This window comes from Acomys minous (genome assembly GCF_964271855.1).
Source record: "Acomys minous genome assembly, chromosome: 4".
NCBI classification, from domain to species: Eukaryota; Metazoa; Chordata; class Mammalia; order Rodentia; family Muridae; genus Acomys; species Acomys minous.
The window spans coordinates 60,741,503-60,752,440 of NC_140486.1; the positions used below are offsets into that span (position 1 = coordinate 60,741,503).

Genomic DNA, 10,938 nt, shown 5'->3' on the forward strand with positions numbered 1-10,938 from the left:
AAAGAAAATCTGCATTAGCATTGGGAAGTGCTGCACAAAGAAAGTTAGATTGACCAAAGACCGTTTGTTTTTTAAAAAACTACCTTTATGGAATGTTGCTACAAAGGCAACCTTTTGGCTACTATAGAAAATATACTCATGTCTTTACAAGTCATTGTATTACATTACTTAACAGCGTGGACTCTCTGATGGCGCATCAATACTGACCTGTGCCTAAAAGCCTTCCCACATTCATTACATATGTACGCTTCATCCCCAGAGTGGATTCTCTGGTGCTGAACAAGGGCTGAGCTCCTTTTGAAGGTTTTGCCACAGTCATTACACTGATACGGCTCCTCTCCACTGTGAATTCTCTGATGTCTTATGAGGTTCGAATTGAGACTGAAGGCTTTCCCACACTCATGACACTCATAGGGTTTCTCTCCACTGTGTATCCTCTGATGCGTAATCAGCTCTGAGCTCTGCTTGAAAGCTTTTCCACACTCACTACATTCGTAGGGTCTCTCTCCTGTATGAATTCGCTGGTGTCTAATAAGCTTTGAGCTCTGACTAAAGGTTTTTCCACATTCGTTGCACTCATAGGGTTTCTCACCAGTGTGAATTCTTTGATGTATAATTAGGTAAGAACTTTGACTGAATGCTTTGCCACACTCGTTGCATCTGCAAGCTTTCTCGCCTGTATGGATTTTCCGGTGTCTAGTGAGGGCTGAGCTCTGATGGAAGGCTTTCCCACATTCATTGCATTCGTATGCTTTTTCACCGCTATGGATTTTCTGATGAATAATAAGATATGACCTCAAACTAAAGGCCTTCCCACACTGACTACATTTATAGGGCTTTTCTCCAGTATGGATTCTCTGGTGTTGTGTGAGAGAGAAATGCTGTTTAAAGCTGTGCCCACAGACATCACATCTGTAAGGTCTGTCTTCTGTAGAGACTTTCTGACATGTTACCGAGTTTGTACTTAGAATTAAGCATCTCTGGGACTCATCATGATGGTCTCTCTTTGCTAAAGATTTGTGTGTGAAGATCACTTGGCTGAAACTGCCCCCGTGGAGAGGGGAACTTGTTTGCTGCCACTCTAAGCTGCTTTTGTGCCCACTAACACCTCTAACTGAAGGATCCCAAGACAGTCCTGGTGACAGCTCTTCTGAAATGTCCTCTTCTGCTGTTGTTTCATTGTTCCTAGAATCTGAAATGGTAAAAGCAAAGCAAAACAAGACAAATAAAATTAGTGAAGCCCCAGAATTCACATTTCTTCAGGGATTCTCAAGTTGTCTTCTTTTTTAAATAGAAAAGAAAGGATTTTGCTATGTTCCAGGGGTTAGCCCGGTACTTCTGGTCTCAAGGGACACCAGCTTTCCAAGTGGTTGGGATTATAGGTCACCTCCACTATGGTTAGCTTAGTCACTCTGTTTTTGTTTTTTTGAGACAGTTTCTCTGTAGCCCTGGCTATCATGGGACTCTGTAGACCAGGCTGACCTCAAACTCAAGAGATCTGCCTGCCTCTGCCTCCCGAGTGCTGAGATTACAGGGGTGTGTACAAAAATAACAGTTTCCCAGGATCTTCTCTCTTTCCCAGTGCTGAAGTCTACATCTTCCTTTCTTTTCCTCCTTTTAACACTTAAATTGATCAACTGTTCATTATTTCTTTTCTATCATTTTCAACCTCTTCCTGACTTCCTGTAATGGTTAGGATTGAATTATCCACCGGACACAATCTAGGATCACCAGGAAAGAATGTCTAGTGAGATTATCTAGATCAGGTTGTAGTGTTGTGTGTGTGTGTGTGTGTGTGTGTAAGTAAGCTATCTTGATTATGTTAACTAATGTGAGAAGGCCGGACATGGGTCCTGGACTAGGCATGCGTGTGTTCATGCTTTCCCTGTTCTTTACTGTCGATGTGACTAGCTGCTTCAAGTTCTTGCAGTCTTGACTGCCCTTCAATGTTGAGATATAATCTGGAATCATGAGGTAAAACAAACTGTTTCCCACCTAGGTTGCATTTGCAACTTAGCATTTTAGTATTATTAGTATTGCGACTTTGGTATTTTATCAGAGAAACTGAAAACTAAGACAGTCCCACTTAGTAACTTAAGCTCAAGTCTCCTGTCCCCTCTTTAAAACCAGGTTCCTTGCCTGTTTATCTGCTGCTGAGCAGCCTCACTGACATTCACAGGCCAGTGTCCTGAAAGGGTCTGCCCAGCGTCATTCCCATTCTGCAGTCTGGTTTCCAGTGTTCCTTCTTCTTGAACTCAGGCACTTCTATTGATAGGAGTCTTGCCAAGGTCACCGGTTTTGTGACTGTTACAATGGAATGGGCACTTCGGGATCTTAGCTTTCCTGTAGCATGATACTGAGAGCCACACCTCCCATCAGTCTATTTGTCTTCTTGACACAGGGTTTCACTCTGCAGTCCAAACTCAGGGCAATCCTACAGCCACCCAAGGGTGGAATTAAAACTGTGACTATCTTTCTCTACCTGGTTTTTGTTGTTTCCTCACTGTTGACACTCTCTACCCTAGATTTCAATTACTACTTAATATGCATTAACAGTACCATTACTAGCCAAGTTGTTCAAGACTAATACTTATCATGTTCAGAGTTTTCTTTTGTGATCTGCTTTTGACGCTAATGCAATGCACTTTCAATGCTGAGGAACAGGATTTGGCTTCATTCTCTATGCCCCAGAGTAACACAGGTTTCCTCATTTACTGTGGCCGCTTGGATTCCAAGTCTCTAAAAAGCCTCTAATCTTGCCTTTCTCAAATCATTTTCATACTCTGTAGTTGAGTTCTAACAATACCATTATTCTTCAGCTGTACCCATTACGGATAGGACATGAGTTCGTGTGGCATAAAGGCTTTAACATCTTGTGCCTCGATCCCTTCTTTAGTTTTTCTTTCATTATTCCTTCCCTGTCAAACTGAAGTGCCTATAGTTTCCATAATAATTTGTATTCTTTCACCTTAATGGCTTTGCACTACCTATCTATCTGGCTTTCTCCTGTTCATGGTTCAAATTATAGCTTAGGTGTTTCTTCCTCCAGGAAGTATTCCTTGAATATCTCTTTTATTTTTTAGATTTACTGTTTCATGTGTATGGCTGTTTTGTCTACAAGTATGTTATGCATCATGTGCACATATGGTACTGGAGGAGGTTAGTAAAGGGTATTGGATCTGGAGTTAAACAGTTGTAAGCTATCATGTGGGTTCTAGAATTGAACCCAGGTGCACTGCCAGAGCAACAAATGTTCTTAACCACTGAGCCAACTTTGCAGCCCTCCTTGAATCTCATATTGGGCTTGGTGTCATTTTACATGCTGCTACAGTGCCCACAGAGAGCCTACTTGTATTCCATAATTTACTGCACTGGGATGCATCTGCTTTTCTCTCTATGAACCACTAAGTGACGGTCTGAAAGGCACTTGAAGATGGAAACTCAGTATCTACCACCAAATCAGGCAGTTTCAGCATTCTACAAAGTTATAAAATGACCCAGTGAGTCAAAGACAGGGCAACTCATAAAGGAAGGGTGACGACAAGTCATAAGCATCACTGAATATAAAGCTGCTGCAGGGAGCACTGCTGGCCTTAAGACAAGTGACGTTCCCATGTGGCAAGTTATAAATGCATGTCTGCATCTTCAGAGGCCGAACGTACATTAAACGTGAAGGTAAGTTTTTATTCCTACCACTTTTAGCAGAAAGGCAAGATTTCCAGGAGTTCAGCTGTGTCTTCAAAGGCCGGGCTTGGATGCTTGTTGCATCTTGGGAAGTTTTGAGATATGTCAAATCTTTCCATGACACCGATGGTCCTTGTGGACTATCTGGGACCTGAAACCAGTAAAATGTAATTAGTAAAAAATCCAAACAGGTTAATGAGGCCACTGCCACAGGCGAAGGACGGGGGAGGGAAGGGATAGGGACAAGCATGCGCTACAAGTCTGTCTAGGTTGGCTTCTTCAGAGCCATTTTAACTAGGTGAGACCCTCTAGGCTGCAGATCTCTTTCCCCATGGCAGGCCATGTTTCTGTTCCCACCTGCTGCCCCGGATCATCAAACTCTTTCTCCAAGTCCTCCAGCAGAGCCACAGCCTCCTCGCCGCTGCTTGGAGCGTGCTGCTGCAGCCACAGCTTCAGCTCCTCAGGTAGGATGCTCAGGAACTGTTCCAGCACCAGCAGCTCCAGGATCTGCTCCTTGGTGTGCGCTTCCGGCATCAGCCACTGATGGCAGAGCTCCTGCAGCCGGCCCAGAGCCTCTCGGGGCCCAGGGGTCTCGTGGTAGCAAAACTGCCTGAACTGCCGGCGGAACAGCTCTTGGCAAGATTGGGCACTCCCGCTCTGCTTACATTTCTGACTCCAAGAAAAGCTGCTGTCTTCTATTTTCACTAGTATTAGTTCTTCTTGATGATCCTGAGATTTTAAAGTTGAAATAGCTCTGGATTCCATAGCCATTCTGGGCTGAAATAGCTTACAAAAGGCTTAGTACAACTGGGTTTTATGCTTGGGGAGGAGTTTCCCAAGTGACCTCTTCTGTCCTACAAGATATGAAAGCATATTACAGCATAGGGAAAAAAAAAAATCTCTAAAGCCTTATAACATTGAAAGGAACCAGGCTCAAGGCTAACTAAATTGACAAAGTACTAAGAACCATACCTCCTCCTGTCTAGAACATTTAGAAAGTGTTTAAAAAACATTTAGAAGTGTAAAAATGCACGATTAGCACGAATTACATAGTGAGCTTATTTCTTCTTTAATTATGTTTCAGTCCTGATTAAATTCATTATTCATTACTCCGTATGTAAACCAGAACTTTTCTCAGTGCTGGGAATGAGCTCAGGGCCTTAAGAACGGTAGGCAAACACTTTCACTTTGCTACTAAGCTGCAGGCCCCGCCCCCGCCCCCCATCTAACAGCGCTGGGGCTTGAACTCAGGCTCTTTGCCACGACAGGCAAGCATTCTACCACACTGCCACATGGCTACATCCCCAGGCACAGGAAACTTTTTTTTTCTTTTGATTTTTCAAGCCAGGGTTTCTCTGTGTATCCTTAGCTGTCCTGAAATCATTTTATTGACCAGGCTGGCCTTGAACTCACGGAGATCCGCCTGCTTCTGCCTCCCGCAGTGTTGGGATTACAGGCATGCGCCACCATGCCTGGTTCACAGAAAATGTTAATAATACAGGCTGCAGATTTCTCCTGGTTTTTTGTTTTGTTTTGTTTTGAGACAAGGTCTCTATGTAGTTCTGGAACTTAATTGGTAGACGAGGCTGGCCTTGAACTCACAGAGATCCTCCTGCCTGTGCCTCTGTAATTATTTGATTAAAGGCATGCAACACCACAAGCGTTTAGCAGAATTCAATGCTAGCTTAAAAATAAGTTATTGTTTTATAGCAGGTAGTGTTGGTCTACATTTAAGGTAGTAACATCTTAAAATTCACAATGAACATGAATTTGTTTAAAATGTTGTGTACTTGCCACCTGGTCCCATTAGTATACGGAATTTTTCAACAAAAATGGAGTGAGACACTTAATTGTGTGTAGGCTTTGTTCTGAGTTGGTATTATGGAAGGTTTGGCTTATGAATGAATTTAGTGAGGAAGTGAGTAGCTGCAAAATGCTTAGCTTGGTTTGAAAAAAACATGCAACTGTGGACCCAAAAACATCAACTTCAGCTCTGAAAAGGTGGAGTGTTCTAGATTCAAACAAATTATCATAGTAGTCACCTACTAAATAGATATTTACTTACTAGATATTGTTTGGGGATACAGAACAAACACGTCTGATGTTTGGATAGGGGCGTATGTTATGTTAAAATATGTTAAAACCCGGCCCTACACCCACAAGGCTGGGCAGAATGAGAACCCTCCCACTACTCTGCCCGGGCAGGATCAGCACGAGAAAGTCCCATCTCGTCTCCCAGTTTACACAGTAATCCAGCCCCACTCCACTACCAGAGAAATCTGAGTCTCGTCAAGTAGCCTAAAATCACTATGCCTTGCTTCCCAACTATTAATTAGCGCGGGTCACCCATTAGCTAAGCCTGCGTTCTGGCGATGCTGAAACTCCCTCTGATCTCCTTACTGCCTGGCGTGGCGTTCGCGCGCCTCTCGCCCGGACGCCGACCCTCTCAGCGCCTCTCGGGCGCCTCGGGTTCCGCGAGGAAGGACCCTGGGCGCCGTCACCACCGCTAACGCGTGCAGGCGAACAAAACGCCCGCTACAAACCTGTCTCCTCAGCAGCCCGCTGCACTCACCCTACTTTTAGCTTCCGGGTTAAGTCACAGTGTAGGCGCGAACCTGAGGAGGGACCACTGGGCTGTCGAGCCGAAAGCGGGGTTTGAGGGGGGTCTCTTCAGGACGTGCCACCCACCTTCCTGTCAGCTGGAGCCCCTGATATAGTCCAGTAGCAGCGAGAGCGGCGTGCACTCGCCACAAAGACCAGCGGCAGGCCCTGCCCCTTCCGCTCGCCCGCGCCCGACCCTCCGTCTGCTCCACCCTTTCCGCTCGCGCGCGCACACAAAAGCCTTATGTCTCTCCCCCGCCCCCCGTTTCCTACCTCTCCCACATACGCATGGGGAGGGGGTGTTTCTCCCCCCCAGCAACCGCTGTGCTTCACTGTCGCCTCTGTCCCTTCTCACTCTCCCAGTTTTCCAGTTCCAACTTCAGATTTTCCTGTCACAACAGCTGCTTTTCGTGGGCTCTAACAAGAGCAAACTCTTGGGTTGAATGGACTGAGCAAGCGGACTATGCTCTGCGCGGCAGCCGCATCGCGCAGCGTCCACTATTTGCCACCCCCCCCCCCCCCGCCCAAGTCACTGCACAAAGCCAAGCTGTTCTGACCTAGACCGATCGAGTTTTCCTACTTAAAAAATAATATGTATATATAGTCTCTATGTATAAATGTTTTGCCTGCATGTGTGTTTGCATACCACCCACTGTTGGCAGAATCCAGAGGAGGGCGTTGAATCCCCTTGGGCGAAAGGTGGTTGTGAACCAACGTGTAGGTACTGGGAACCAAACTTTGGACCTCTGCAAGAGCAACACGTGCCCTTCGCCTCTGAGCCCATCTTTGCAGGGCCTGCTGTGCTCATTTAAAAATACTTACTTATATTGCTTTTATGTATGTGTATGTGTGCCTTTGTTTATATGGCATGTGTGTACAGTGCCCCCACCCCCACCCCGAGATCAGATGAAAGACGTTGGGTCCCTTGAGGCCCCGATATGGGTGCTAGGAATGGACCATGGTTCAGTGGAAGAACAGCAAAAGTTCTTAACTGGTGAGCCATTTTTCCAGCCCCAGCCTTTCCCTTAAAAAAAAAAAAAAAAGCTAAGGTACAAGCGCAGGCCTTTAATCCCAGCACTCAGCTCTCAGGAGGCAGAGGCTGGTGGATCTCTGTGAGTTTGAGGCCAGCCTGCTCTACAACCGCTCCCCCACCCCTGCCTTCCCCCCAAAAAAGCTAAAGTATACCTTGTGAGAGATCTTTTATTTGTTAAGGACATCAAATTATTTCCCAATTAGTTTTCCATTTATTTTTAATTATGTTAAAATGTGAATAAAAAGGGTAACAAGGCGATAACAGAAACGAGTAGGTTCTCTTTTGTGAGCTAACACATAAATCCGATATTTGGAAGCGGTGTCCGTTAGCTTCTAGAACTATAAATAACTCAATAATTATAGGCATTGTAAAGTAATAGCAATTTTAAAGCAGCAAATCGGTAAGTGTGAGTAAAACTCCCCAGAAAGAAGCTACACCTTCTAATTAACCTTTACAAGGCTATTAACTGATTAGAAGACCTTCAATGACTGGTAGAGTTTGGGCCATCTTGGACCCATGTTTAGCCTTCTTAATAAGCATTTATTATTCTCCTCTGTATCTACCTAATAGCTTTGCGACCATTAGGCAAATCACTTGGACTATACAGAGCACTAGTTTTCCGTTGAAATGTATTAACTTAGCAGACCACCAGCTTTCATTCACCCCAAAGCTAAGTGTTAGCAGAAAGCGTCTGAAGCCTATAGCTGAGCTTTCTCCACTCGGCCATAATCCATCTCTGATGTCTCTACCAATGTATTGTAAAAGTGTCTTGATTTTTATGACTTCCTTTGTCCTGTTACTATAAAAAAAAAACTCGGTGAAAAATTGCTTCCATGTTAGAACACTTAATTTAGGGTGTCCTAAATCTGTGCTCCCTGGCCATGATTACTCCTATTGGGCTCCAAAATAAACTCTCTCTTAGCCCCTTTGTGTCAAAACAGTACTACTTGGTGTTTGTTGTCTGCTGTTGGGCAGCATACCCTCTAAAGACACAGCTGTAATAGCACACGCTTTAGTGATCACCATTCCACGGCAAGGAATGTAAGCAGTGTTTCACAGAGCTTGCCAGGTCGGCTGTATGAGATGTCAGCTGTAGTGCATCAACCAGGACTGGCAGGTCTAAGTGGCTCACTTACACTCCTGCACTCGGTGCTAGCTCTCTGTTAGAGCAGCCTGCTGTCCCCTCCCTGAGGCATTCTCAGCATGGATTTAGTCTCTCATCCATCCATCACTGAAATGGTCAGCCTGAGCATTCTTCCGTGGTAGCTGGCTTCCACGAGAGTGAGAGAGAAAAACGTAGGCCTGGCACCAGCATTCCATCACCTCTGGTGTATGTTATGTTGATAGGGAGCTAGACTCATGGAAAGAGCTACTAACCGCCTCCTTTGATCTGGAGCAGCAGCTTGAGTGTAAGAGGGGTATTTGGCAGTTATTTTTGCGTCAGGCCTATTGCATGCTCCCGTACTGAGGAAGTTATTGTTGGGGAGTGGAACAGCTGGAAGGAAGGGCTATGTTATCTGCTGTAAGCTTTCAGTTGCTATAGTGGGACCTTACTAAATGTCCCAGTGTTTAAGTCCTCTCCTCCTTTGGCCTAGATAGCTATATTCTGGAAGCCATCCCCAAGCTTGATAAATTCAGTGTCCAGGCAATGCCATCAAGGCTCGAGCGGTCTGCCTCCTGTTTTAAGTCTACCATCCTTGCGCTGGCTTGTTCTTTAGTCTGATTTCCTTTTCTGACCCCCAAGTGGCACTCTCAGGTCCAGGAGACAGGTGGTGTCTGAAACAGGAAAAGAATACACTGTTTTCTTCTCTTTCAAGATGAAGGGACCCTCTTATCAAGCAGAGTTTTTCCCCTTCTTCTACATCAGCTAAAATTGCTGTAATAGCTTATGCTTAGGCAGTGGGTGTCAGGACAGATTCTGGGGTAGGTTTATGTTGGCTCTGTTTCTTAACAATTAAACTTTATTATACAACCCAACTAGCTTACACAAGAAGGAAAAAAGGTTAAAGGGACAAAAGAGTGAACCTTCCTGTATCCGTCCCACGGGATGGGTCCTTAGGTGTCTCTCTGGCCCACGTGCTGGTCCAGCCTGTTCACTTCTCCCCATGCGCTCAAGCCCCAGTCTGAACCTGTTGTTCTCTCCTCCCTACCTGCCTGAGTCACGTGGGAAGGGCGGTCTCCTTCTCCCGTTGAGGGTCAATTAGGAAAACAATAGCCCAGGTGGGTTCCCAGGTCTGCTTCCTGAATTCCAGGCCCAGGATGGCTCCACTCAGCCTGTCACAAGGTATTCATGGGGTGCCCCAAGGGTAAAGCCAGCCAAGATTGCTTCCACTTGTGACAAAGCTTAATCTTTCCCACGGGTTTATGCCAATTAAGATTCATTCCTTAGCACTGAGGAGGCGGCCGTCTTCTCCTGAAGGACACAGATCTTCTGGTAAGGGTGCATGAAATTAGGGTTGTGTGTAAGAGGTGGAAGAGTAGGATACATAAGGTAGATGTTGTGTGTGCAACAGTAGCATCCGTCTCAGCAGGCCGTCAGATTCCTGAGTGTATAAGATGAAACAGTAAGAAACCTGCCAGGGCCCTATCATTCCTTGCAGGGTGGTACCCAGTCCATCCGTTTCTTGCCTGCCGTGTTGTAGGCTGTTCTGCAATGTCTTCTCCACCATGATAGATTGAACTCTTTGAAACCTGCTACATTCCCGGGGAGATTCCGGACTGGAACTCTAGGATGTGCTTGGAAACCACAGCAGAGAGGAAGTGCAAAAGCCATTAGTCACCTCTGAAATGGAAGTGATGTGTGAGCTGAAAACCCTTAGAAGCACTGGCATGTCCTGCTGGAGTTTAGTGGAGCAAGTAAGTAGCTCTTCACCCCTACTGAACAGTGATGCTGTAGGCCAAGGGTGTGGCCTGGACACAAGTAGGTGTCAGAAGAGGTCAGATGGAACCAAAATCAGACTCTTTCATGAGGAAACGATGATTTTTGACCATTCAACATCCCTTCAAATGAAAAGTTTCAACTTAGCCGGGCGTGGTGGCGCACACCTTTAATCCCAGCACTCGGGAGGCAGAGGCAGGTGGATTGCTGTGAGTTCGAGGCCAGCCTGGACTACAAAGTGAGTCCAGGACAGTCAAGGCTACACAGAGAAACCCTGTCTCGAAAAACCAAAAAAAAAAAAAAAAAAAAAAAAAAGAAAAGAAAAGTTTCAACTTTCTGTTTTCTACTTCTTTCCCCTTATGTAAGTCACAAGCATTGCTTGTGAGGTACTATATTTAACTAGGATGAGCATCACATGATGAGAGAAAAAAAAAAGTAATGGGCCACATATTTTAAAAATAAACATCAATTGCTTAGTTGCAAAGGTATAGACTAGTTATTTGGACCAGCATACAGATTTGAGATATCAGCTAAACAGGCACGTGAAGCCTTTTCCAAACTTTCCACATAGATGGAGGCTTTGAACTTTCAAACCTACTTTATTTGTTGTTCTTTAATGCTTATACCTCCCTTCCAGCCCACCTGTGCTAGATAGTGAAAGGGAAAATTTTTAATTAGCATTAAAGCAACCAGAACAGCAGAGCTCTCTAACTCATAAGTGCAGGTCGACAGGTATGCTAGC

At 45.2% G+C, this 10,938-nt stretch overlaps 1 protein-coding gene across 1 annotated transcript in view; it reads right to left on the reverse strand.

The window, feature by feature from the left end:
• The window catches only part of ZNF397 (zinc finger protein 397), a 39,638-nt gene extending 33,173 nt beyond the window's left edge, over window positions 1-6,465 (reverse strand). Inside the window, exons 1-4 of the mRNA XM_084779531.1 lie at window positions 6,257-6,465; window positions 4,042-4,538; window positions 3,694-3,835; window positions 169-1,192 (exon numbers count right to left, since the gene is read on the reverse strand). Of these exons, the coding sequence (XP_084635657.1) occupies window positions 169-1,192; window positions 3,694-3,835; window positions 4,042-4,455 (1,580 nt within the window). The 5' untranslated portion in view covers window positions 4,456-4,538; window positions 6,257-6,465. The remainder of the gene's footprint in view (window positions 1-168; window positions 1,193-3,693; window positions 3,836-4,041; window positions 4,539-6,256) is intronic.
• Between the last annotated feature and the right edge of the window lie 4,473 nt (window positions 6,466-10,938).